This window comes from Aythya fuligula, chromosome Z (assembly GCF_009819795.1).
Source record: "Aythya fuligula isolate bAytFul2 chromosome Z, bAytFul2.pri, whole genome shotgun sequence".
Taxonomy (NCBI): Eukaryota; Metazoa; Chordata; class Aves; order Anseriformes; family Anatidae; genus Aythya; species Aythya fuligula.
Window position 1 is genome coordinate 25,707,889 of NC_045593.1, and position 27,763 is coordinate 25,735,651.

The window sequence follows — 27,763 nt, forward strand, 5'->3', positions numbered from 1 at the left end:
TTGGGTTTCAGCAATTTTTTAGGCTTTCTCACTGTATCCTTCTGGACAAAATGCCCGTATATTATACATAATATAAATACATAATACAGTGAACAATTAGGTGATGAGCTGGGCTTGAATTGTTGTAGTAAATGGGGTTACATCATGGCCCACCACTGTCTAGAGTTCCTCAAGGCTCCATTTTGGGGCCAGTACTTTTCTGTGTTTTTATAAATGGTCTGGGTGCAGGACTCAAATGCATACTATGTAAGTTTGCAAGTGATACTAAAGTAGGAGGAACTGTTGACTCCCTTGAGGGCAGAGAGGCCTTGCAGAGAGATCTTGACTAGTTAGAGGGCTGGGCAATCACCAGCTGCATTAAGTTTAACAAGAGCAAGTGCGGATTTCTGCTGCTGGGACAGGGCAGCCTTGGCTATACCTACAGACTGGGGGATGAGAGGCTGGAGAAACAGCCCCGTGGAAAGGGATCTGGGGGTTCTGGTTGACAGCAAGCTGAACATGAGCCAGCAGTGTGCCCTGGTGGCCAGGAGGGACAACCCTACCCTGGGGTGCATCGGGGAAGGGATTGTCCTGATCTGCTCGGTGCTGGTGTAGCCTCACCTCTAGCACTCTGTGTGGTTTTGGGTGCTACAGTATACAAAGGACATAAAACTATTAGAGAGCCTCTGAGGTATGGCAGCAAAGATGGTGAATAGTTTGGAGGGGAAGATGTATGAGGAGCAGCTGAGGCCCCTTGGTTTGCTCAGCCCCGAGCAGAGCAGGCTGAGGGGAGGCCTCATGGCGGCCTGCAGCTCCCTCACGAGGGCAGCGGAGGGGCAGGCGCTGAGCTCTGCTCTCTGGGGACAGCGACAGGACCCGAGGGAACGGCATGGAGCTGGGACAGGGGAGGGTCAGGCTGGGGGTTAGGGAAAGGGTCTGCACCCAGAGGGTGCTCGGGCACTGGGACAGGCTCCCCAGGGCAGTGGGCACAGCACCGAGCCTGATGGAGATCAAGAAGTGTTTGGACAATGCTCTCAGACACATGGTCTGATTTTCTGGGGAGTCCTATGTAGACTCAACAGTTGGACTCGATGATCTTTGTGGGTCCCTTCTAACTTGGGATATTCTATGATTCCTTTTAAATTTATTTTTCCAGCTCAATAAAGTAGAATTGCGTATCTTCACCTCGTGAAAATAAGTATCTCTATCAGAAATATCCTTAATATCTATACAGGGGAGAGAAAGCTGTTTAAGTATCTGTGCACTGACAGTAGCATGAAACAACAGCCTGTGAGCCTGCTGGACAGGTAGAAGTCTGACAAAAGCGGTACATGAAGATTCTTATTTCCTCTGCTCTTAAACAGGACATCTCTTCACACTAATTACTATTTTACTTAGTCTCTGGCTGGGGGAAGAAACACAGGATCTTGCAACAAATACAGATTCCACACAAACACCTTAACTCGTGTAACAGAACTGAGGCTGAACTTTATTTCTAAGGTTTCTTCTACCATTGATATTTTCCTCCTTGTGACAGTACTGTGACAAAAATACTGAATTGAAATGTTTTACATGGCTGTGATCTTATAGTGATGCTGTATTTAACAAAATAAATTAATATGCCAAAGCTTTGAAACTTGTGAAATTCTTTTTCTCTAATGCAAGCTGCAGTGAGCATTCAGTCATCAGAATAGATGAGATACAACCACTGAGAGCACTAGTTCTAAATAAAGTAATAGTAAAAGCGGACAGTTTCCTGTGTCAAAATCAGAGGTTCACCGGATATGAATAAAAATCCATTGGAAATGTTGCAATATATAATAAGAAATAATGAATATATGTACTTCACCAGAAACACCATTCTTCAAATATACACAGTGCAGCATTTTAATAGCAAGCAACCTGCCATAGCTATGACAAAAGTAAGGTTCTATTACAAGTCTAACAAAAATATAGCTTATATACATTTATCTGCACATACATTTTACGAATGTTTCCTTTTGTTTTCAGAACTTGGTACAAAACATACAAAAAGGTTGGCACATTATGCAAGCTACCCGCAGTAAATGACAATCACTGTCACTTCTTCCACAGCAATCTAAGCTTTTTATTTATTTATTTATTTATTTACTTTACTTGGTTCAATTCTTGATACAGTATAGGGGGGTGGTAAAGAGTCTGCCTCAGGACCTTTCCTTTTAATGAACAATGGACTACTTCAACTGAAGTCACAGATTTGACACCCTTGCCTGCAGTCTTGAGTGCACAGTGTTAAAAAATCTGCAATTCTGCTAGTATTTATTAACTGAATAATCTGAGAATAGTTTAAAATTTGAACGCATGTTCATGGTCTGCATGTGATTAAAATGAGATGTACAAAAATACGCATTTGTGCTTTGGAAGCTTTAGCATAAATTTTGTATCTTAAAACTAATAAAACTAATCAAACTATGTTTGATTTCTAACTTACTTATTTACAACTTTTGAAATACTTTTTTTACATCATCAAACAGCATTTTATTAGGAGGGAAAGAGCAGTACAAATTATAATGCTGTTACAAATTATAACCTGAAAACATTTGTTTAAAAAAGTTACAGGTTCTTTCTGTAAGTAGCACAATATATGGCCTTGTCATAAAATTTAGATCAGTCTAATAAAATTGATGACCGTGTGTACAAACACCACTTTATATAAAAGGGAGGTTGGCCAGTGCCACAATGGTTTACATGTAAATCTTGACAAAACGTCACATGGTAATGGCTCTAAGGTGGCATAGAAAAACGTGGATGACGCAAACTATACAGAACGTGCTTATTTTCTCCAATTGTGTAACCAATTTTAAAGGAATTTGACTTCTCAATCCGAAATTTTATATAGAAAAGAAGGGCGTGAGAGCAGTTTTATACTCTAGAGGGGGTTTGTTTTTAATGTGTTCTTGAGGCTTACTTGTTCTACTCTGCATGCTGTCTTCAGAACTATGGTTGAAAGAGCTAAAGAACATCAGCAGAACTGGAACAATTTTTGTGAGAGATAATTGGGAAGTTTTTATGGGTTTGTCAACCTATTCTTTTACTGGTGAATAAATCATGTTTATGTCTGAGAAACCATTGTGTGGACTGTTAGCAAATGCAGTTGTATTTGCTACAAGATTTGACAAATGCAAATTCAGTACTAGAAATTAGTTTCAGAAGTACCTTTTCTGCCACAAACTGGTATTTCCAAAGAGCTCTTATTCATATGTGGATTACATAGTCTTTGCTAAAACATTTTTTTCTGTGGAATTCAGAGACTCTTAGTCTGTGTTGGATAAGTGATGGATAAAATATTTCCTTCTTGCCACACAGTCTTAATTTCACATGAAAGGAAACACTGTCCCTCTTGTATCCAAATTAGCATGGAGATTCACAGTGAAACTGGTAGATCAAGAGGTCTGTTTTCTTCCTTTTGTGTCAGTTGTTTTCTGATGGGAGCCTGAGACTCTTGCACTTTAACTCATCCAGTGTTTTCCAGTGTTTGTAGTTATTAGCCAAGTGTTGCATCAAAACAGGCAGATGTGCAAATGCTGAAATGAAGCGGAGGATCAGTTGTACTACATACACAGAATGTGCAGCAGAACAGCCTAGCCTTGTCTGAAATTAGCATTCACCTAATTCTTTCCCTCCTTCAGATGTAAGCTAATGAATACTAAAAGGGGAAAGTTTTTTTTATTTATTTTCTTTCTTTTTTATTTTTTCTTTCCAGTCTTTCTTTCAAGCAAATCCATTTCTTAAAGTATGTTGAGTTCAGCCAATTAGGCCTAGCACGTAACCCCTGTGATCTCAGTTTCTGCTTTATAGAAGAAATACGTTGTTAAAGGAGCAAAAGACCTAGATAGAAAAAGCTTAGTTTAAGCCTTGCTCCTTCCTTCTTTACACAGAGTGGTAAGCACTGAGCTTTTGCAAAGTAGGAAGTGTTTCACTGTACAGTGAAAGAAACCAGATTCAACAGCATCATTCTTCAGGTCCTGTGCGGTACTGTGTACTGAATACAGGTATTGTCCCTGAGAAAAATGGATTAATGGCCAGCTTGAGGTTTTTTTCATTTTTAGTCTGCAAGGAAGAAGAAGCAGAACTACTTACCATCCCATGCATCAAACATGTCTGTTATAAAATAATCAATGAAGGAAATCTGAGACTTGGGGATGCTGCAGGTGTTTCTATCAAAAACTGGCATTACAACAGGCAGACCCTGTCTCTTCTCTTCATCAGTCTAAGAAAACAAAACTCCAGTTAGCCCCTGAAGCTTTGCTGGCTTTCATGTTAGAATGGCAAAGGCCCGGGGATTAGAGGAATTGCAGTAGGGGGCTAAACTGAGCCAAAACTCAGAACCCCAGAGGTGAATGGCTTTAGCTTCCTGTGCTTTATTTCCTCTGGAACTGGGACTGAAATCACCATCTCTTCCCTTTCACAAGTACTCTGCTACTGCACTGCTGTGACTGTTCTTAGTTCCAGTGAGACAGAACTCCATAACCTGGTGATTAGGGCACACCAGCCAAAACTGGAAAACAGACCTTCAGAGTCCTCTAGCAGAGGACAGTCAGACTCATCTTTTCCACAGCTCTGGAGGATGTTCCAAACCATTTATCTCTTAAGTAAGAGGGAAGTTGCTGTCTCTACTTTCTCTGCTTGTATTATGTAAAAAGACTAACAGGAGTATGAGTATGTCCTTTAACTATGTGACCACAAATGGAAGAGGGCTGATTGTGTTGCTGTCAGTATGTTGGAAGAGCCAACCAACTCAGTAGGACTTTATTTAAAACATACATTTGAAGTAGTTTAGGCAGCAGCTAATGTTGGAAGTGGCAGCAAAGCAGTCCCAAAATTACCAGGTGAGGTGAATGAAGAGGAGAGCCGTCCTCAGCACCTCATTTTGCTGCAGGTAGGCTAGTGCCCAAGACTGGCAATTTAAAACCAGCTTGACTGCTTGCATGGTACCTTCACTGCTAGGGAGGTATGTCCTAAGTGAGGCTTGATCTTACTCAGCAAGTGAACAAATTTATTCGCAAGGATTGAAATGAAATTAAAGATATGTACTAGGCATTACACTTTTTTTTTTTTTTTTTTTTTTTTTTTTCTCCCCAGTAAAAATTGTCTCTTATCTGAATTTGGATGGGAAGCATACAAGCAACACCCACCTGTCTTTTGAGCCCAAAGTGCAGATTTTCATGCCATTAGTGGCAAATAAAAGCTAAGAAGCTTTGAGTTGTTCAGATCACTAGAAGAGTGTTTCACTTTACAGACATTGCTGTGTTTGTGTTAGAAAAACTGAGTTTTAAGAAAGGATGTTGTGCTTCCAGTTCTGTTTTTCAAGGTCCCATGGGATAAACATTTTTCTGCAGTACTGAGCTGCTCCACCATCTGCCAACTGTAATGATTGTTTAGGTGCCATCTTCAAAGAGGAAGGGCCAGCCCAATGATTCAGTTGAGGGGTTCAGCAGGAATGGAATTGCTTTTTCAAGCTCTGTTCAAGGGAGGTATTGATTGGAACTAGAAGCTAGAACGATGATGTTGATTGAGTATTAGCTAAATAAATTTGCAAAAGTTGGTCAAGTCACTTTGTTTCATTTAGATGGAGAAAACTAAAAGTGTAAAAGCTTTCCACCATTCTGTACTACAAGCTTCCCAGTAAGCAAATTGGCTAGTGTTGACAGGAGAAAATTATTCTGCATGAAGAGGTCCCATTCTGACTGGGGAATAAAATTATGCTTCTGGACTGCATGGCGATGCCAGGCAGACTCCATGTAGAACAGCAGACCAGTTGACATGCACTTTCTTAAATAATATAATAATCAAATGATAAAAATATACGCACCTGTGCAAAATACTCTTCTGAAATCCTCCCTGCCCATTCAATACATAGCTCTAGGGGGCGACACGGATTTGCTACATCTGCACACTTGATCATCATGCGCTTGATCAGTGTCTGGTTATCTGGAAAATTCTTTCTGTTGGCTGTACGTTCATAGTCACTGCCTTCACTCTGCAACAGAGTTGGTTATGAGGGCTGGTGGCCAGCATCCCTGCTATCAGAAGTAAATGCATCATTATTAGCTCTGCAGTGCTTATACAGTAAGTGGGCACCCAGCCTGATGCCTTCTCATTCCACGCAGTGTTCCAGGAAGTTGGAGGAGAAAGGGATGGCTGAGAACAGCAGCCGTGTGAAGTAGGTAATGGTAGAGCCACCACATGGCAGCTGGGGAGATTCTCAGCATTAATAGCCAAGTTTGTGAAACAGAGGAGTCACGGCTCCATATCAGCTCGGGTAGGTTATCCTTCTTTGCATCCCAGCCTTGCCTTTAGGGAACAGGACCAGGATGGGGGAGTCATCCACAAACTACAAGCTGATAAACCAGCATCATCTCTGCTAAGTGTTTAAAACTTTGGTGCAGGAGTGGTAGGGGACTGCTTGATTTAGGTGAGTTTTTACAGTGCAGTTTTCACTTTTTCATTCACAGATGAGAAAACTGAAGCAGGAACAGAATGGTGATTTGATTTGCACAATTGAAATTTCTTAACAGAGGCAGAAAACCAAGTATATGCCACTCGGTTCCATTATGTTTTTAATTAAGATTGCCATTTTTTTTTGTGCTGGATTTGTACCCTAGGCCTGGAATACTTGTTGGTCTTTGCTACCAGCTAAAATTAAGTATCAGCTAATCTAGGAGATGAACAGTAGGAAAATACAGGAGTGGCATACTGACTCCAGAATGTCTCTGCTTGCTCTGCAGTCAAATGCTGAACTACTTACTCACCACTATGGAGAATGGGTGCAGAGAACAGAGTATTTGTGACAAGTCTGCTGTGACATCATCTGGGTCTTGAGTAGTTTAAAGAAGGGCACAGGTATATTATATTCCTTATTGAGTAATAAAAAGCCTCCACCTCAGCTCAACATGGCATTAACACTATTCTCAAAATAATATATTTGTGTAATTACGGCCTCCCTTCACTGCTAAATTCAACTCTGAGTCAAAAATTGAACATAAATACTTTTTACCACCACTGCTAAATTAATGTCTTTGAAGGTTTATGGGTAGATATTTCGCAGTGACTCTTGCCAATTCAGGCATTAATCTTCCAACTTTATGTTTAACAGTTAATTTTTCTTCAGCATGGGTAGCCCACAATGAGCTGCCAGATTAGACTTGCTCCTAAACTGCTGTTCAAGATCAAAAATAGGAAGAGCCACCTTTAACAATAGCGAACAGAATAACCTCATATTAGTGAAAAAAACAAATCTGTAATACATGTGATTTGTGCTGCACTTTTATTACTCTCCAACTCCTGTAAGTTTTGAAATAGCCTCTGCCAGAAGATGGTAAGATAAAGGAGAATGAATCAAAGAAAATGGTTTCTGTAGCTTAAAAAATATTGGCTGCAACAAAACGTATGGAGAACTTTTAAAAGCTCTTTAGCAACTGCTAGAAGAAATGCATGTGATAAAAGTGAGATTCCCCAAAAATACATCCAGAGCTTGGAAACACTGTGGTTTCAGTGACACTCGTGAATCTAAGTCCTACAGCACAAGGCAGGGATACCAGAACACAAGAGGTTTCAAAACAGGGGAGGTGGAGGAAGAAATTCAGAAGACAACCTGTCAGAGGGAGAAATGATGTTTGAGAACACAGATTTCCCTGTGCCACTTCAGGGGGCATTTCAGTAATTGCTGGGTCCAGAGCAAGTGGCTGTCTGGCCCACAGGTAAGTACAGGCAGGGAAATCTGAAAGCAGCTAATCCTACACAGCGAGGCATGCTGGTGTGGATGTTACTTTCCTGCATGCTTTAAACTGAAGTAGGATCTCTGCTGTCCTGTTTTTGCCAGTATATGAGGGCAAACCCATGAAATACTCTCCTGAGGTGTCAGGATGGGAGCACAGAGCAGAAACAGCATCAGAGGCCCCCACTGGTGCCCAAATCACATCCCTCTGTCCCATGGGAGTGCTGGCACTGAGGATAGATCAGGCAAATTCAGATCCAGTGCCACTTCCAGCAAGCCCTCCAGAGATGGAAGTGTTGGGCAGTAACAACACAAAGTGCCCACAGAGCCGGTGAAGTTCTGCTGCATTTGTGATTTCCAGCTCAAAATGCTGGGAGAATGGAGCTCAGCAGTCCCTAGGGCAGGTCAGTTAAACCAACATGATGCTGCCCCAGAAGTCGTAAGCCCCACCAGTCCTGACTGGTTTCTGTATCCATGTCAGTCTACAGAGCAAAAGGTTGAGTTGTGGAGAACTAACAGAAGACACTTTTATTTTTTAGTACCACTGAACTTCACTTTGGTCTGATTTTGTGTGTGTGTGCGCTTGCAATAAAGCACTATTATCACTAAGTAGTGATAAGATCACCTTTGTTTAGGTAACACTGCTGTAGAGAACCCTGTCAGATGCTGAGCTTTGAGATGACTTTGAGAAGCAAAAAAAAGAAGGCTATGAGGGGCCTGGATGGGAAACACAGCACTAGGGTGCATGTAACTGACAGGAATAATGGCCGAGATATCTTTTGGCACCACCAGGAATGGGGAGAGATCTCATGAAACAACAGAGGTGTTCCTCCCGATCATAGAGGAACAAAACTACATGGTTTCCTCAGTCAGAGCCCCAAGCTTAGGCAAATCCCACTGCTCAGAGACATAACTGCAGGCACAGGTGCTGACCTGGCTCCCTGCACAGAGTACTGCATATACAAAAACATCTACTTCCACGTTTTATGAACACAAAATAGCTTTGAAAACAAGGTGGACAGGTGTTTAAATGACCTAAAGGCAGAGCCCAGACATGGAAAGTTTAAGGAAGTATTTTTTCACACGTTGAGGTGTGAGGTCATAAATCCTATTGTGGATTGCGTTGGGCATTACCATAATGCAAATGAAAATGATACTTAAAGTTATCGGGGAAAAACTTCACTGAAACGCCCAGAGGCGTAAAGTCCTGAAGGCACTTACATGTGAGCTGGTCTCCTCAGATGCCATTGGCTTGTTGATGCTGTTCACAAATTTGTTCACGTGCTCAAAGTGCTTTGTCATCTCTGTTGCCAAAACCATATCAATAATGGCCTGGCGCAACGTCTGATAGTGATTTCTAGGAAAGAAAAACAGTTCTTGCTCACCAGCCTATCCTTTCCTTGTTCCTTCCCAGGCAGCACTGCAAAACACAGCTCGTGGGCTCACCCAATGGAGTAGGCATCTTATGAAAGGTCTGGCTGGAGGAGGGGCTGCCAACCAGACCATGCCAATGCAGTACATAAAACACTAGCAACTATCTTTATATGCTTCCTAGCAATACAAAACTTGGATGCCTCAAAACACAGAACAGAGGATGGGGGAAAAATATCACAGCCTTTTTCCGGAAGAGGTTAAATATTTAATGTCTCAATTCAAATTATATTTCCTGGTTTAGAAGGTAGGCTCTCGATCGTCCCCAAACTAAAGTCCTGAAGCAACCAGTTCACACAAACACACACACGTGCTCCCTCTCTCCAGCAAACCCACCTATCAATGTTCTTGAAAATGTTGCATTTGCTGTCTTTAGCTGTAAGCTGAAATGCCAGTGCCGTGTGATGGCTCTCTAACACAGCAGTATCATTGTAGAGGACAGCTAATTCACTGCCTGCATTGCACAGGAAAGAGTTGGTCCGTCCAGGGTGATCTACATCATGAATGGTGGCTGCTATTAATGCAGCCACCTCGTCTAAGTGGTCAAGGCTTCCCTACAGAAGAGAGAGATCATGACATGTCAGAAAAAATAAAATAAACCAATTTCTTCTCATTTCTGTGTACCCACAAATATGCAACTGTAAGCTTGAGTGTAGGGACCCTACCTCCTTGTGATCATTTTCCACTCACTGTGCATGTGGATAACCTAGTACAAAACCCCTTCCCAACCTCACCCAAAACCTGCTTCATTAATGCAGCTTTTTATTGTGCTGTCATCTAAGCATTGTCTTTGCTTTAGGTCCTCTTGTAGGTGTTCTCCACTTGGTGCATTTTTCTGAATGACTCTGCTCTGACTCCACTCTACAGACCTTGTGTGTGTTGCAAAGCTTACAAAGAACTAACAGTCAATTACCAACAGATAGAAAAGATTTTTTCCCCTATTGTTGCTAGCTACAAGTGCAAATCCCTTACTTCAGAGAAACTGTGTGGGCTGCAGGCATGACAGGAAAAGACCTCAAGGCCAGAGCAACTTGATGAAGCCAGGGCCATTATTTAAGCAAACGCGTTGCTGGATGACACATATGAAATGGCACTCCAGAGTGACACCTGAGCAAACACACCAAAATCCCAGCCCAAAGAGCTCCCAGGTGACAGCTTTACCTTCACTTTCTCCTTCCCCAGAAAGAAGGCGGTAGCATGCAGGACATCGGCTGCGTGCGTAGAGTTGTGGTAGGAGTTGGAGGAGTGGTAGTTGGCTTCAATCACCTGCAGCCATGCTCGCAGTGTTGCTTCTGAGCAGTTTAAAAACTCAGAGACCCCAAACCGGCCAAAAACTTTCAAGCCCAAATAGACTAATGGCCTAGAAAACAATGTTAGAAAATAGCACTGCTGCGAAAGAGGAACTTCTACAGTTTTAAAGAATGATGTTTTCTTCAAAGAAATGAACAAGACCTTAGAAATAAAGGGTGGGAGGAATATTAAACATCTTTATTGCACATCTATAATCTCTAAATAGCCTGGCCAGACTCCATAGTCTCTAAATAGTCAAGGTTACAAATTACTACTTTTACCATCCTTTCAGACTTAATACATTTTGCAGAAATGGCACAGTTCCATTATAGCTTCACCAATTCCTATAATTTTATCTTAGCCTTCAAGAAGCCACAAATAATATATATATATATAAAAAAAAGCTTAAAAGCACGTTTTTTTTGAGCTTTGATTATCTGTCAACCGTTCAAAAATATCTTTTATTTTGAGGAGAAACAGCACACTTTGAACACTACACAGGCACATCTTAAAGGCGACCAAGGCACAAATGACAAAGTGCCAAACATTTACAGGTTCAAATTATCTTAGGACTTTTGGCGTACAGATTCCTACTTCCTGAATATTTGGAGCTGGCAATACGCAAAGCATGTCAGCGCTTCTTGGGGAAGGTGTTAGCATCAGGTCACTAGTTCACATAACCTGCTCCAGCTTAGGAGGACTGGAGCACTTTCTAGAATAGACAGGAGCCTGCCAGTTTTTTTTCCAAAAAAACACAACACCAAAAGCCTCACACTTTCTAGCTCCAAGTTGTGTGGGATGGACGAAACAGAAGTGTCATGTCCTGAATCCTTCAGCTAATGAAGAGGCACGAGACAAAGCCACCAGTTAGGAGGCTGTGCTTCCACATATAGGTTATGTAAACTGGGAAAAACAGCAGCTGAAAAAAAGAGCTAGTGATGAAAGACTGTGGTTCCCCCAAAATAGCATTGGTCTCGAAAGAAGAAGGGGGGTCTGGAAAGAAGTGGGTGAAGAATCTGGCTGGAGGAAAGATCCTGGAAGCAGGGGAAGATGCTAGAGATCAGAGAGCAGTGCAGAGATGAATGACAGGATGTCCCTGGGGACCAGGGACAGTGATGGCAGAGGCTGGTAACCGTGCTGCTGCAACCAACTCAGCCTTCTGCCTGCCTCCCCTGTACCAGCAGCCATCTCCCAGATGGGGAGGGAATTTGAGGTCTAGTGAATTAATGCTGAGCAGGGGAGTGATGAGCCAGTGTGTGACACAGTAAAGCCAACATCTGCAAATTAAAATCAGGCAAATGCAAATTCAGACAATGGCTACTTTCTTTAAACAGAGCACAAGAGAATCAGTAGTCTTCCCACTCACTTGCATCTTGGAATGAAAATCACTTTTCTCTCTGAATAACATGTTTATTTTTGTGGGCTACATGACATCAAATCTCCTGATGCCTTCTTTCATTAAATCTTTCAAAATCTTGAAAGATCCTGTTGATCCTTGTCTTTCCTGTTGATCCTTGATCCTGTTGCTGGTTTATCCTTTATCCCAGATTTTTACTGCTATAATCAAAAGCCACAGTTGCCTCACAGCTTACAAAATCACAGGGTGATTGAGGTGATGGAGGGAAGAGGTTTGTTTTTTCCAGCCTGACCACTTGTGCAGCACTAAGAAAAAGGGCATCATTGGGACGTACAGAATGTAACAACAGTGGACTGTGCCAAACAGTGTGACCTGAGTAGAGCAGATGGGAGTCAAACGAGGTAGAAATTGAACAGGAAGCAATCTTGGAGGGCTGGAGATGCTGTCAGGGAAGAGGACAGACTGCACAGGGTTCTCCATGGCCTGCACATGCATCTTGACCCTGGTGTGTGCCTGGCTTCTTTCTACGTGGGCTATCAAGGCATAGAAGTGAGCACACAACAAAAGCCAGGAAGGCAGCTCTCACAGACTTTCAGTGTCTTTCTTTACTTTTTCTAGAGCAGAGCACTTTCAGCTACAGAGCCTCAGCAACACTTTTACCAGCACCCAGAAAAAGGAGTCAGGTACCTTTTATTTGTAACAGCTTCCAGTTCAAAAATATTGAAGTCCCAGCTTTCCTCATTATCCAGGAGCTGTGCAATACAAGGTGGAACATCACTGATAGTGTTTGGCACTGAAAGGTGACTATGGCTCAGGTTCATATCTGTTGAAATGGAATTTGACAATTACAACATTTATGGATTTATTTTTTAACATGCAGAATTCAGTTTAGAAAACAACTCTTTTAAAGAAAAACAATTCTTTCTCTTACATGAAAAAGTCTGTAAAAGCCTGTAATATTATATGACTACCAACGGTTTGGAAATAAACCAGAAAGATCAGTGAACAGCTCTTTGAATGACAATTTTATTATTTTCTGGTCTGATTTTCTACCTTTTGAAATGCATTATTTTAATTATTTGGATCTGCTTCAGGTCCAAAATTGAGGCAGTACAGCACTTATTCTCCAGTCACTTAGATGACTATTTCCAAAGACAAATATTTCACTGCAAATTAGCATGAAGTTCTATGTCACTAGCATCTACAAATGAAATAACACATGCAAAGAAAATTTTAAAATGGTGGCTTACTCTTAGAAAACACATACTCATTTCCTGACAGTCTTCTCAAGCCATCCTGAAATAAACAAGTCTATTATAAGCTTTAGGCAAAAACAGCACCTGTGCATCATTTGTAAAAATATTACCTACAGTTTCTCTGTAGGTCCTATTCCTGGATACTGAAAGTACTGCTCCTACTGTAGCATCATAAACACCATCCATATTTTAAAGTATTTCAAAACAGATGCGAAAGGTTTCAAGGGACACTAGTATGAGATCTCCAGAAAGGATATTACTAACCATACAGTGTTCTGACCTCCCTGACCCTTTTATTGGTACCTGCACCATTTCATCATTCACATTAACCACCACCATTTATCTTTCACTTCCTTTACATTATTTTGACAAGAATTAGCTCACTGTTTGTTAAAAAAAATGAGGTAATCCATGATGAAATCTGGGTAATCTGTCTCTGGCAGACAGTTTTGCTACCATTATGGGACCAAAGTCATAACCCAATGAAAGTAAAACTTACTCTTGCTATTGTCATCTAGTTGTCAGGTAGAGTAGCTGTAGAGCAATCCCTCTAATTCCATCTAAGTTTCTAGGGTTTCTAAAAAGTACCTCCTTGAGACAAAGCAGATTGGATGATATAGTTTCTAGTGGTGACCACGTTCACTTATATATGAGGATGAATGCATGCAATGGACTGAGACATAGCCATATCTTACAACATCTCAGTGCTTACTGATGGTAGAGATGCCAAACACTTAAGTGAAACAATGATGAATTACAATTCCCCTTCCCATTCCTTGTGAAATTTTAGCTCAGCAGAGCACTGAGCTGTGATACAGGACACTGGTAACAGTAATTTCATCTCTACTAATTTTACTCACAGTCATCAGACCTCCAACAAGATCACTTGTGTGAGGATCTTCATCTTTGGTACCTAGCTGGGGGGAGTAAAGTTCTGTTGTCCGCAAGATTTCCAGAACTCTGTCCAAGGCCTCTGCTACTGTGATGGGGCTGTTTTCTTGGGCAGCATTAATTATGTTAATAACCTGAAAGCAGTGTAGGGAGGCAGGCAAGGTAGAGTGAATACCACATTTTTGTTTTCTTGCTACAAAACACTATTGGCTAGATTTTGTTACTTCCCATGTACCAAATCCTGTGTAATTTCCCCAAATCCTGTGCAATTCATTTTCTAAATACAAAAAAAAAAAAAAAAAAAAAAAGGCAGAGAGCAGCAACAGCTGGGCTGTGGCTGAGGGAGAAGAGGATGGCTTTTCTTTGCCTTCCACAATGCGTTTCAGCTGCAATCTGGGAAAGCAGCAATGACACTAAGGCAGCACTACGGACTGCTCCTGGCACTGCCAGGACTGAGAAGGCTAAAGCCCTTGCTTTATCCACAAGCTTCTGCAGGGGCACTACAGGCTATTCTTGGGGAGAAGGAAAAGGAAAGGAGTCAGCTGCTGTAATGGGCAGATAGTGCTGGGAAGTGAAGAGCTTGATGACGAGAAGATGGGGAGAGAAGAGAAAATGGTTTGAGGATGGGAGTTGGCGGACACCATGGTTTGTGGTACAACTGATTATGCATCTGGTTTGTGATAGCAGAATATGTGTAACACAGACAGTGAAGCAGGAAAGCAAGAGACAAAATGTGATGCAGATGTTACCTCTTCTGCATGCTATCTCATAAATACCAATGTCAAGAGCCAAGGTGAGACTGGAAATACATGCACAGACCAACAAAGTAGGGTCCTCTTCCTGCCACAAGCAAGGACACCCTTTTCCCCTTTTTACCTTTTTCTTCATGACTAGGACTTGGAATGAGATGATGAGATGCATAAAGTTTTATGAAAAAAGTCTGATTTAAAATATTCTGTTAAATAGAAAGTAAACTCCTGGCTGTACTGCCACAAGCTATGTTTTTCCCTAAAAGCGCAACAAAAAATCCTGAGTCTGTGCAAAAGGCTCAGGGCTCACCTTTGTGATAGGAGCTTCTATTGTCATTGAGTGGATCCTTGCCATTGAGGAGTACCGTCGGGTCTGTAAGCTTGGAGCTGTCATTAAAGAGAGCACTGATTACATGCTGCAGAGTGTGAATCATCCGACCCTCTTTACTGAGCGCCAAAGGCTGTCATTAGGGAACAGCATGACAGACCCCAACCTTGACTCCCATTTCTCCTGTACCTCCCCTCCTGCAAATTCTTGCTTTACTGATTATTTTCTTGCAGCACTGTGTATTTGCTTTGCAGCCACCTCTCACTGCTACTGTCCATTTGCTGTATACTTAAGCCGTACTGAACTTCATGCCCAGCACCTCCCCCTGCCCTCTTGCTTGCCAACGTATTACTGTCAGACAGCTTCTGCTGTGACTGTACGTGCTCCTCTCATTTCAGCAGAGCTGCTGCTCTGAGGAAACACGTTACTGCACCCTGTAACTTGTGCTTCTCACTGCTTACTGCGGCAGAAAGAAATCTCTGCCACCACCATCCCAGGCCTGGCAGGCAGTCACAGGCAGGACTAGGCGCAGAAGTACTGCTCTCAAGTAACCAACAGCAACAAATCCCATCATGTCCCAAACTAATGAAGCCAAAACACTGGTTAGGGAACAGAACCTGCAGCTTTCTGCTAGTGGAGGGCCTGATGCTTCATCACACACGCCTTTAACAGTTTGCCCTCCATCCTGTGGCAGAGCCACTGCTCCTCCCCGTGAGGGCACCAAGCTCTGCCATGCATCACACAGCTACATGGATGCTCCTGTTGGGGCACTGCTTTGCAATTCAGAATTAAGAAATTTTAAAGAAGTTATAACACACTGAAGAAATCTCTATTTAATCACCTGTGAACCTGTCTGCTTCCTCTTTCACTCTCTGCTTTCATTGCCTGTGGTAAGTCTGTTCTTTATTTCTAACCTTATTCTTGACAGTTTTTTACTTTCTTACCATCACCACTTTGAGAAGTTATTGACTTAACATCAACCGAATCTTTCCTTCTGTTCTTGCATTTGAAGGAATGGGATTCTGTAAATATAAAACAAAAGCTTTAAAAATGTGTCAGTAATAAATGTTTCTACAGAGTCTTCTCCATCCAAAACTCTGAACATTAATAAAATAATCTTCATGATACCGTGTAAGTGGGGGGAAATATTGTAATCTCTACGTGTCAGAATAAGGGACTTTGATATAAATTCAGAGTACATCAAGTTACAGCAACTTGCCTAAGGTCACTTGGGAAGCTATTTTGGAAGAAAGGCAAAACAATTTATGGAACAGGGAACTTGCTTCACCTAGCCTTAGCTGCCTAAAAGCAGCAGGCTTTCAGCTTGTGTTTGCCTAAGGGAGCTGACAAAGATCCCTTCCCATTAATGGGGATAGAGAGGGGCAGAATGAGTCATTCTGCTTTAGGAGCGATGCCTAAGGCAGGCAGGTTGAACCCCTGCAGCAAGTTCCCTCTGCTCTCCACTGACCACTGAACAAGGTCAGTTCAGCTGCTCAGAAACTTAGCTAAGGAGGAGAAATCCCATCTCAGTCAACACTCTTACAAAGCCAGCATGAGGTTTAATCTTCCCTCTTCATGCTCAGACAACTTTTTCTTTTAATTTCAATAATTATTTGTACACTGTTTAAGAAAAATCCAACATACTGAGAACCAATCCATTCAGTTGCTGTGAAAAATAACCACACACCAAGCTGTCATTCTTGAAACTTCCATTTACTAAAAACAAGTGAAATCATAATATCCAGACAAATGCAAAAGGGAAATGAAACCAACCCATATAAATGCCTGGACAGTGTCTCGATTAAACAACAAAAAAGGCTCAGTAAAAATCCGTTTTTCTCCAAAACATTATGGTCTGCACTCTCCCTTATGCTTCAAAACAACAACCCTGTATCTATGCACCTCTTTGTGAAAATCTCCACAGTGTCTACTCATAGAGTACACAATATGGCTCTCAAAAGTCAGAGATCACTGAAAGCTTTCAAAGGGAGGTAACCACTGCGTGAAGAATCAGAAATATTGTAAAACTGATATTCTTAACATTAGGACCAACTCACATAACCTTTTTCAAGACAACCTGTCTGTAACACAACAAAATGTTAGTATAGAGTCTTCCAGAATTAAAAATAGATTATTCTTAAAAATGACTGGAATGCAGTTTCTGTCTTAAGAATTATTTACTACACATTTACAAGGAAGTTTGGATTTTTTAAATTTTGTTATTGTCATACTGGAGAAACTGAAGGATTTCTTGATGTTGATAAATGACACTTGGGCATCAATAAGGCATGATAAATTATTTTATTAATTTATTTAGTAGGACTCCTCTTTTAAACCTCTTTTCTGCATTAACTTTTGCAGAAGTTTAACATAAAGCACTTGAGTGAGAGAAAACATTTATACACTAACATAGCTGCAAGTGGCAGTAGCAGACAGGATAACTCTCCTTCTGTTACTTCCTAAACTTCCAGCCTAGCCAGTTTCAAACTTTGCTAGTGCCACCTAGAGAGTCACAGGCACAAAAACCCTACAACTCTACATCACACTAGTTTCTGCTGGAAATAGTTAAATAAATATTTACCCTTCACTGGATGAGTGGAGTGTTTCCCATTCCAGATTTGTTACAAACGACGTCACAAACAGAACAATATACATGGGCTATTTTTCTACTCTCATCACAAACTGGTTCTACAAATCTATTCTTGAAGCATAACCATGGACACCAGAGAAGGATAACCAGCATCACATAGGTGTGACTTAAAGGTTGCCTCCTCTGAAATCATCAACCTCACTTCATGTGATGTGGCTTCCCAGTCCTGCTGAAATCCCTCACAATAATGAGCAAATCTAAATGCCTCACCACAACTTGTAAAGCACCTTAGTACACTAATAACAACATGTTAACTAGTAACAAGTGTTCTGCAACTTAATTCACAGGCATTCTCTCCTTCCCCTTTCAGCGGACTCCACTGCCAGAAAAGAAACAGTGGGAAGGAAGAAATGCATTTATTACAAGGACACAGGAGCAGTTTAACACACCATGGGTCAGTTCTAGTGGCAACACTGGCAATGAGGGTAGTAAGTTGCAAACTTTGTCTCTTCTCCCCACTCCCACCCTCTCTGGTGGTTATTATTCTGCACCACAAAGTTCTCCAATGCTTCTTCTTACTCTTATGCTACTTCAAAAGCAAGGGGTGTCAAGCAGTCACATCCCACACCCTTAGTATGTGAAAATCAGAAGATGATTAACAATGCACAGCAACGTTGCCCAGTATTTTATTGTGGGAAGGATCTTGGGTGCTAAAAGGTAACAGACTGAAAGAACATGCTCTCTCAGAATGAGACAGCAGTGCTGCATCTAGGTCAGATCAATAGAAGACCATTACAAATTTTAAATTGGCCTTTAGTGTCTCTTTCTTCAGGGAAGACTGTTACTCCAAACAGCACTGGAAGATGTAATTATCCCCTTACGTTCCTTCCCAAAGTTATCTTTAGTAACTTCTGCAGGTAGCTTTCGATCAAGATCTTAAATGTGCTGTCTGCAAGCAAGCAAAGCTGCCTGAGACAAAGAGAAAGGGTTGTGCAGACACCTCACAACACCACCATCATGCTCAATGCTGACTGTCTATGACTACTTGTAGCCTGGGCACTACAGACACATTTCTTAGCCTCATGCTGGGCCAAAACTAACAGCCCCTGCTGGCAGGTCCTAAACTTTGAAACACTTTGGCAGATCTGCTGGCATAAATCAGCACAGTTCCACATTTATTTCAAACAGTAAGGAGTGACAAGACACATCAGCTTTCAGTTCAGACATGGTATTTTAATACAATGAAGAGCAGTGCATCTTAATGCAAGAGATCTCTACAGTAGATCAAATTATTGTTGCCTGCTACAAGCCTGAATCATTGTGCAACATTTGAGCAGCTGGCATTAGTCACTGTCCATCTTCTCTGACCACAGACTCAACAGAGGGTAGAGACAACATATCATACCAGCAAAGAACCTAGTCACAACTTCAAACATTCAAGTTTATAAAGGTAAATGATAGTAGTCTAACCTGACTGAGAATTGTCTCCTGTACACTTCTTATCGTGGTGACTCTTGCAGAGCTGAAGATGCACCAAGAGTAAAACATGTTTGTAAGGGAAAAGAACACAAAAAGATTTAAAAAAGGGCTACATTCAACACTGTCCTTAACCAACATTTTCTGTTCAGTTATTAAAAAAAAAATCTCAAAGACTCTTCTTTGGGTGTAACTAGACATGGAGAAATAATATGAAAGTAAACAGACATTCAATGCAGGAAATCACAGAAACAATAGTTCTTTTAAATACTAACAGCATGTTGCTGTTTAATACCCATGTCTGTAAGAGAACTGATGTTCCATTTTAGATAAAGTTTTAAGTACCAATTGCACATGATTCCATGAATAAATGCAAAAAGAAAAAAAAAATAATCCTAAGATGTTTCTCATTTTTGCACTCTGCAAGTATTTTTAACACCATTTCCTTGGTTCTCTCTAAGCTAAGCTTGCACGCACTCTTTCATGAAATAGTGATACACTGGGCAGTTACAAAAGCTACACTCCAGCCACTAAGGGGACGACAGGTCTTATTCATCAGATCTTTGTTTCTAAGTAAATTTTAATCGCTCCCATGAATGAAGAAGTTAAATATAAAATCTTATTATCTTGTGCTTCTGAAACACCTGAACATTTTGATAGATACTTTAGTCTTTCCTAAAATTTAAGTAGGACTTTTCCATCATCTTAAAGTTTACACCTACTGCTTGGTAATACAACAGGAGATTAAATGCTTCTTTGCTTTTCCATCCTGCTCAGAAACCAAAGCACAGTCTGCCCAATACATGATAGTTTATTACATGCTGATCACTTTACCCCATTCCTTTGTTTTGTGATTACAATAAAGTATTTTGCTGTCAATAGAAAAACTGAACAGAACTTTTGGTTCCCCAAATCTTCTCTCTGAAAGTACAGGACTTACTTACTTAGAGCTAATAAAGACACCGAAAAGGACTAAAAACAACACATCACTCTTATTTCATTTTTTATTGTAGTCTCTAGAGAAAGTATATTTATCATCTACTTCAGGTGAATAAGCACAGTGCAGTACTGCACTTGCAGGTTTTACATTACACATCACATTTTGGAATTCAGTACAGTCACCTAACCTATGGTGGATCATTCCTTTGACCAAATCCATTGCCTGTCTGCCTATAGCAAAGCACTAGATTGCAAAACTGTGGTTGCAACAAGTGAGTTAAAAGCAAAGAAAAGCAAGATTGCACTTGTGCAGTCTTTGTGTCCATATGAGACACAGTATGCTGTAGAGTTGCTACAGGAATTATTTACGAAAGATAGAAAAGAAATCATACAAATTCTTTTTTCCATCAATCTTGAACCCCTTCCATCTTGTTTTCCTTTTTGCTGTTGGGGACAGGAGATAAAGAGGGTGAAAAAGAAAGAGAAGTGAATGGAAAGGAAAAGCAAACAGAATTCAGGAGTGGTTTACTGTATTGAATAAGAATTAAGAGAGGAAAGGGAAATTATGCACTAATGTTCCATATAAATGTTGTTCAAAGCACTAGAAGAGACCACTCTCCCTCAGAAAACTCATTTCAAAAGCTTAAACACCTCTCTTAAAATCAAGCAGGAATTCTCAGAGAAGTAAGTCTCAGTAGAGTAAGGTTGTGGAAGCTTGTCATATGTGGTGAACATGGTGAAATACAGGTGGGTGGAGAATGGATGGAGAGCAGCCCTGAGGAGTTGGGGCTGATGAGAGCAGCCCTGATGAGGACCTGGGGATGTTGGTTGATGAGAAGCTCAACATGAGCCGGCCATGTGTGCTCACAGCCCTGAAAGCCAACCGTACCCTGCGCTGCACCAGAAGCAGCATAGCCAGCAGGGCGAGGGAGGTGATTCTGCCCCTCTGCTCTGCTCTTCTGAGACCCCACTTGGAGCCCTGCGTTCACCTCTGGGTCCCCCTGCACAGGAAGGATATGAACATACTAGAATGAGTACAGATCAGGGCCACGAAGATGATCAAGGGGCTGGAACACATGGCTGTCCTCATGTAAGGACAGGCTGAGGGAGTTGAGGCTGTTGAGCCTGGGGATGAGAAGACTCTGGGGAGACCTTAGAGCAGCCTTCCAGTACCTAAAGGAGGCTACAGGAAAGCTGGGGGGGGGATTCTTTGTCAGGGAGTGTAGAGAAAGGACAAGGGGGAATGGCTTTAAACTAAAAGAGGGTAGGTTTAGGTTAGATATAAGGAAGAAAATCTTTACTCGGGGGTGGTGAGGTACTGGCACAGGTTGCCCAGAGAAGCTGTGAATGCCCCATCCTAGGAAGTGTTCAAGGCCAGGTTGGATGGGGCTTGGATCAGCCTAGTCCCTGCCTGGGAGGGGTCCCTGCCCATGGTAGGGGGTTCGAATTCAATGGTCTTTAAGATCCCTTCCAACCCAAACCATTCTGTGATTCTATGAACTGATACAACTCATCTGAACTGCTCATTCTGGTCCCAAACTGGATCTGCATTTAGTCCTTGGATATCCACCTCTGCTCCCCAGCTGTAAGAAAACCTTGGCACATTCCTCTAAGTACGCCAATAAAATAAATAAATAAATAAATAAATCCATGAATACTTTCTTACTAATTCTGTAGCCATGACCTGAAAGAGAGATGTAGGATAAGTTATAAGAGCAGTTACATGGTTTATCTTGAACTGGTATGCTCTTAAGAAGAGAAACAACACCTCCATTATAAATTTACATACATGCAAACACTGGACTCTATCCTTCCAGGTCTCAATTCATAAAGGCAGAATTAATCATTAGCCAGGCTTCAGCACACGCAAATAGTCACATGAAAGTCAATTCGCATTCATAGATCTCCTCTGTACAAAAAATTACTACAGTTTCAGATGTATTATTTTCTGTACATAAATCTAGTTGATTTTTGTATGTAATAAATCTGGCACAGAAATCCATGAAAATTTCTTTACAGTGGTTTCTGATTATACTGTAATCTCTAATACTCTGATATTCCTTAGAGAGTCTGTCAGTAATGCCAAAGAACATGTCTACACTTTTAACTATGAAACTATATACAGTAATGTAAGGATGTTTTTCAGCCTGTATACAGTGTCTGAATATTGAGATCAAGCCACTTATAATTACACTGATGAAGTGAAACAGAAATTTGGATCAAAATTTTAATCGTATCAGATTTTACCACCCTATAACTAAATACATAGTTAGTTTGTTTTCCTTTTATTATTACATAAAGAATTACCGTTGATCTGAAGAAAAACCTATTTATTTTTTTTTTTAGTGTGGAGGAAAGTTCTAGGATGCAAGTATTCGGAAATGGATTCCGGGATTTACCAAGCATATGACTGCCATATGGGCTAATGTTCCCCAGAAGGTACTTTTGAGAGAATAAGTTTTAAAAATCCTCAGCAAAAGCTGGATACAAATTGAAGTGGAGGAAAAATATGATGGAGGAAAAAAAAACACCTTGCAAACATTGTATTTGTCACAAAAAAGGTCTTTCCAGATTTATTTTGCAAAATAAGAAATATTAAGTGTTAACAAAAAGTGTTAAGAAATGTGGTGATCTTTTGCTCCACTGCTTAAGATGTCCCCATGGCTAGAGGTATAACAAAATAATAAAAAACAACAAAAACAAAAGGAGTTTTATAACAAAACACTTTCTATTTAAAGTGTGATTAAATGCAACAAATGATTTATTTTAGAACTGAAGCCTCATTTAATCTTCAGATCTCTTGGCAATAAAGACCACAGACATACAGAATTCAATATATAACACCATCATGCTGACTTGTGAACCTATGCCAGCTTTCTAAAAGAAATAACTGACACTGGAATTCAATCACTCAAACTCCTGATGGTATTTTACTTAGGAAATTGCACAGTATGACCATGAGTGGGCTGTGGGGGATGAACAAATGTTCCTGGAGCAGAGCAAGTACTGCTTACAGGATGACAAACATCACCCTCATCTCCTTCTGGGTTACAGGTTTTGCAGTCTTACTGCCTCCTCTTCCCCCTTGCTACTCCTTCCATGCATTTAGTCCTCAACTTTACCTGCAGACAGGCTTATTTCAGTGCATCAACACAAAGAGTCTGTGCCCCCACCAGTGCATGGGATCACACCACAGAGAGCCAAAAGGTTAAAACTTCATGAAGAGCACTGACACCACCATCTGGATAGGACAAGATGGCTCAGCAAGATGCAATAGCTCAGGATATTCTGATATTTCCAATAGGCTTTCAACTACCAGAAGCTGTGGCTGAAATGCTGAAGTCTCATGGTTTGTAGGTGGCCTGTCTCCTGAAGAGATGCCAAGTCAAGCCTGAACTATTTGGTTTATTCAAGCCCTACCACGTGGAAAAATCAAGCAGCATCCTGTCGCACCCTAAGCAATCTACAGTGCCTGAAGGCACATGATCATCTCACCCAGCTCCTGTATTGTCAAGGGAGAGGTAAATTTATTTTTCAGGAACGTACTGATACAAAACGGAAGATGAAAGAAAAGGACTGCCTTACAGCAGAACATGAAGATGACTTCAGAAAGGTCTAAATGAATAGAAGAAAGAGATTACTAGCTCCAAAACCAAAGAACAGGAGTGTCTGTGATGGGCTTGACTACTTCTGGGACTGTTCTGTATTATTCTTCGATAAAGTCTCGTTTAACCCAAAGACAGCACATCCTCAATGCATTAGGAACAGGGAAAATGGCTACATCTCAGCAAATGCTCAAATAATGGTCCTTACCTCAACTCTCTAGATGCAGACAGAGTGCTATTAACTGTTTAATTCTTCAATCCCTAAAAACATTTATTTCAATTGCACAAATGCAGAAAGTCTACACAGTGAGACATTTGCCCTCTTTTCTCTACTTTTCAACAGGATGGTGTACTGTGTCTTAAAATACTGCAGTTTACTGAGAATTAGAAATATAGAGGCTACCACAAAACTAACTGAACGAAATTCAATAGCTAATGTAAAACCCCAGGAGCCATTTTATTAACACTATTTTGTCACTAATTCAACGATAAATTTCATTTTAATTTTAATCAAGCTTTAACGGACATTTAGTCTGTTCTATTAACTGCTACAGAAAATGAAGCTTTTCTGCAAAGTTCAGGTTGAGCTTGGCAGCTACACAATGTTTTCTCTTTGATTGAACTTCTCTTTGCCACCAGATGGTGTAACCTGCAGTGTCCACATGCTGATCACAACTAATACCATCATAACCGTAACTCTACAAAAATAACCGTACAGAGTCTTATGAATATTGTATAGATATTCTTATATGTCACCAATACCACCCATATAAAATGAGTAAGAAACCAAACCAAAGCCTCAAGACACTGTTGTTCAATGCTGAAATACCTGATACTGTACTTGCTATACGCAGGAGAGACTTCCACCATGGAAGAGAAATGCAAAAACTTAGTTTTGTTGGCCACACTTTATTTTTTATTTTTTTATTTTTGTTAAGTATCTTAAATCTTCATAGACCATATATTCTGTTAGGTTGTGATCTTTAGTCTTTGTAGCAGATCTCTACTTCTGTTCAGAACCCTTCAGAGTTCATACAACCTGGGCTCCCCAGAACTCTAAGGCTGCCCACGCCCATTGGATTCAGGCTTTATTTCCTAATAAATGCTCATGATTCAGTACTAAAAAGCATTTATTGATGGTGCTTTCCAACAGTGCAACAGTATGAAGAGTGTGAATGTGGCCTTTGACACATGTTCCTATAATTTTGGTCTTAAGCTTACTGGTTTAAGCAATCCAAAGTACTGGGAGATTAAAAACAGAAAACAAAAGCACTTTTACCTATATTCCTATTGGTGCTTTTCCTAGATGACTGAAAATCTGCAATTGTTTTGTACTGATGATCTTGTATAAACAGTATGACATTTACACTGTCCTGCACCAGTCTTTCAGCTGTGTATATGTTACAGAAAAAACATCAAATGCTATCTCAATCCCAAATCAATGTCAAAGCAGCTGTAAATGAAACAATATGAACTATGTGGTTTTATTAATGACTTTAAAAAAAGAAATAAATGTAACATTGACACTACTTCTTTTACAAAAATCTCCTGCACTCCAGGCTGAGCACTTTTGAAATCCTGCTACTGTAAACGATACGTTGCTGCCAATACTAAAATGTATGTTTTGATCAAAATATGAGGTAAGGTTAAAACATTTCAAGCTTTGTCTTTAAGTGGTAAAGCTTCAGTTCTTCCAGAAGCTAAGATTTCTCAGTTGACTTGATCCTACCTGCCCACACAAAAAACAGTGCCAAGGACATGGTTTCAACTAACAGAATACTACCTGTTAACTTTTTCCAAGAGTAGTTTTCCAATAATGTATTACAATAATGTATTATAGGTTTGTTATACCAAAAAAAAGGACAATTAGGAATTATAGTGACTTTCCACATACTTTTATGCACAAATGCCTTTACCCCCATGACAGATAAAAGCACATTTAAATTCTAGACAAAACAAGATACATAACTCCATCCCTAAAAAAAATTGTTTTAAGGAAAATGGAAACGATAGGAAATTTATCATGTTTCACAAGTACATCTTCACTCCACAAAATGCTGCCAGCTACTCTTCATGCTCTGACCTCATACTGCTTTCTACCTCTTACTTCTACAGACCATAGAATTCATTCTTCAGCTCAGAGAAGCCCAGAATTCCTTCAAGCCATGTACTACAGTATTTTTGAGGCAAAACATGAAATATAACCATTTGCTTCAGAGCCACTTTCAGATGGAGTGAACTAGGAGTAGATCACATCGAACGGCTTCTCATGCCACCAGATTTGTTTCAGAAACTGCTTAGGTGGATATGTGCCTGGACTGCAGACACTGGGGTTACAGAATCACTGAATGGCTGAGGTTGGAGGAGACCTCTGGAGATCACCTGGTCCAACCCCCTGCTCAGGCAGGGACACCTACAGCAGTATCCCATTAATGGAGACCACCGACTTCCCTTCAGGTATTTGTAGACATTGATGAGATTCCCCTGAGCCTCTAGGCTGAACAGTCCCAGCTCTCTTAGCCTTATCTCATAGGAAAGGTGTTCCAGTCCCTTTATCATCTTGGTGGCCCTCTGCAGTGTGCCCAGTTCCCTCTTGTACCGGGGGGCCCAGAACTATACACAGAACTCCAGGTGTGGCCTCACCAGTGCTGAACAGAGGGGATCACCTCTGTTGACACTTTGCCTAATGCAGCCAAGGATCACTGAGGGTGTTTTGAACTATGGCTTGGATTACACCCCTCCACAGCACACTTTCTGTGGTGTACGTGATATCTCAGGTCCTACTTGCAGGTAACGTTTTATTCAATTTATACTTTATTCAAGAACCATGCATTTGCAAACCTTGTGACAGCTGAGCATAGGTCATTATCAGCTCTAAGTACGTCAGATAAGACTGGCGAGAGCAGTTATAGAAAAAAATACCCTGAACTCCCTTTGCATTATAGTCTGTGCTGCTCCACAATATCACAAAATCCACTGTCATATCTAAGTTCCAGTGAATAAAAGGCGTTCTCTACTCAGCAGTCCTACAAAAGGAAAACAGTCCAGCAAAAAAAGGCTAAGCAAATGAAAAAGTTTTCTTGCTCGATCCAACATGCAGTGATAATATGAGAATGGTTTTCAAAGAGGATGTGATCTATATTCATTTCTTAAACAAAAAATCAGTAAAAGTGATGAAAATTAAGACATGGAAGGAAAACAGTTACCTGCTTGTTGTTTTCATTAGTACATTGCAGCCTTTTTAGGGACACAAAGTGTCTTATCTTCCTAGCAACAGAAATAATCTATTGTTACCACACCAAACGGTATCACACACTGCTATTTTTTTAAAGCTGAATTCTTGATGCTTTTAAGAAACAAGATACCAAAACCAACACCAAATGGCTGATTGAGCAACAAGCATTCCAGTGTTACAGCTATGTTTTTGTCCTAGGATACATGATTCTTTTGCTGCTGCAGGAATTCACCTGCACATCTGGGAGTATAATTTGGCAACGTACACACAATACACTGTAAAAGTGCAAGCACATACAAGCATGATCACAAGAGAATCATGTAGCTGATGATCTTTCCAACTGACTGGTTAACAGTTTGCATACTGTAGAATAACTTCATAAAAAATGTATTGTAACATCAACCTAAACATCATTTTTTAGGTACCTAGTTGAGCAACACTACCAATTGTTATGAATTCACAGTCCTTTTAGCCAGTGTAGGAAGACAACAAAATAGACAAACGTCAGTAAACAACATGGCCTTCTTAATTTTGCTTATTCTTTCTGCATTGCTTAAAATCAGTAGTTCTATCACCACCCTGCTCCTAAATACATAGAGGTCCATACCAGACTCCCCAGTAGAGAAAGCAGAAAGAAGGACCCCCAAAAAACAGAAAGTAACTGTGCTCTGTACAAGTTAGTTACCCTCCTTGACCGATCACAGGCGTTATCTTCACATGCTGCTGAATACTGTCTCCTGATTTTCTGTTTGTGTAATAAACCCCTTGCCATTCCTAAGCAAACACACATAACAGAGACAGTGTCTAAGAATATTTAGCTTGCAGTCAAATATTCATTTACTATTACATAAATTTTATGTAATAAATACATATTATTTCAT

The 27,763-nt window shown here is 40.6% G+C and overlaps 1 protein-coding gene across 1 annotated transcript in view; it reads right to left on the reverse strand.

Annotated features, from left to right (window-relative positions):
* Positions 1-1,508: 1,508 nt before the first annotated feature.
* PDE8B (phosphodiesterase 8B) overlaps positions 1,509-27,763 on the reverse strand; it is an 87,521-nt gene continuing 61,266 nt past the window's right edge. The window contains exons 9-22 of the mRNA XM_032205988.1: positions 27,568-27,656; positions 26,854-26,914; positions 19,098-19,149; positions 15,982-16,059; positions 15,020-15,096; positions 13,930-14,094; positions 13,064-13,109; positions 12,501-12,636; positions 10,328-10,526; positions 9,503-9,720; positions 8,957-9,092; positions 5,831-5,998; positions 4,099-4,228; positions 1,509-3,542 (exon numbers count right to left, since the gene is read on the reverse strand). Coding sequence (XP_032061879.1) covers positions 3,430-3,542; positions 4,099-4,228; positions 5,831-5,998; positions 8,957-9,092; positions 9,503-9,720; positions 10,328-10,526; positions 12,501-12,636; positions 13,064-13,109; positions 13,930-14,094; positions 15,020-15,096; positions 15,982-16,059; positions 19,098-19,149; positions 26,854-26,914; positions 27,568-27,656 — 1,668 coding nt within the window. The 3' untranslated portion in view covers positions 1,509-3,429. The remainder of the gene's footprint in view (positions 3,543-4,098; positions 4,229-5,830; positions 5,999-8,956; positions 9,093-9,502; positions 9,721-10,327; positions 10,527-12,500; positions 12,637-13,063; positions 13,110-13,929; positions 14,095-15,019; positions 15,097-15,981; positions 16,060-19,097; positions 19,150-26,853; positions 26,915-27,567; positions 27,657-27,763) is intronic.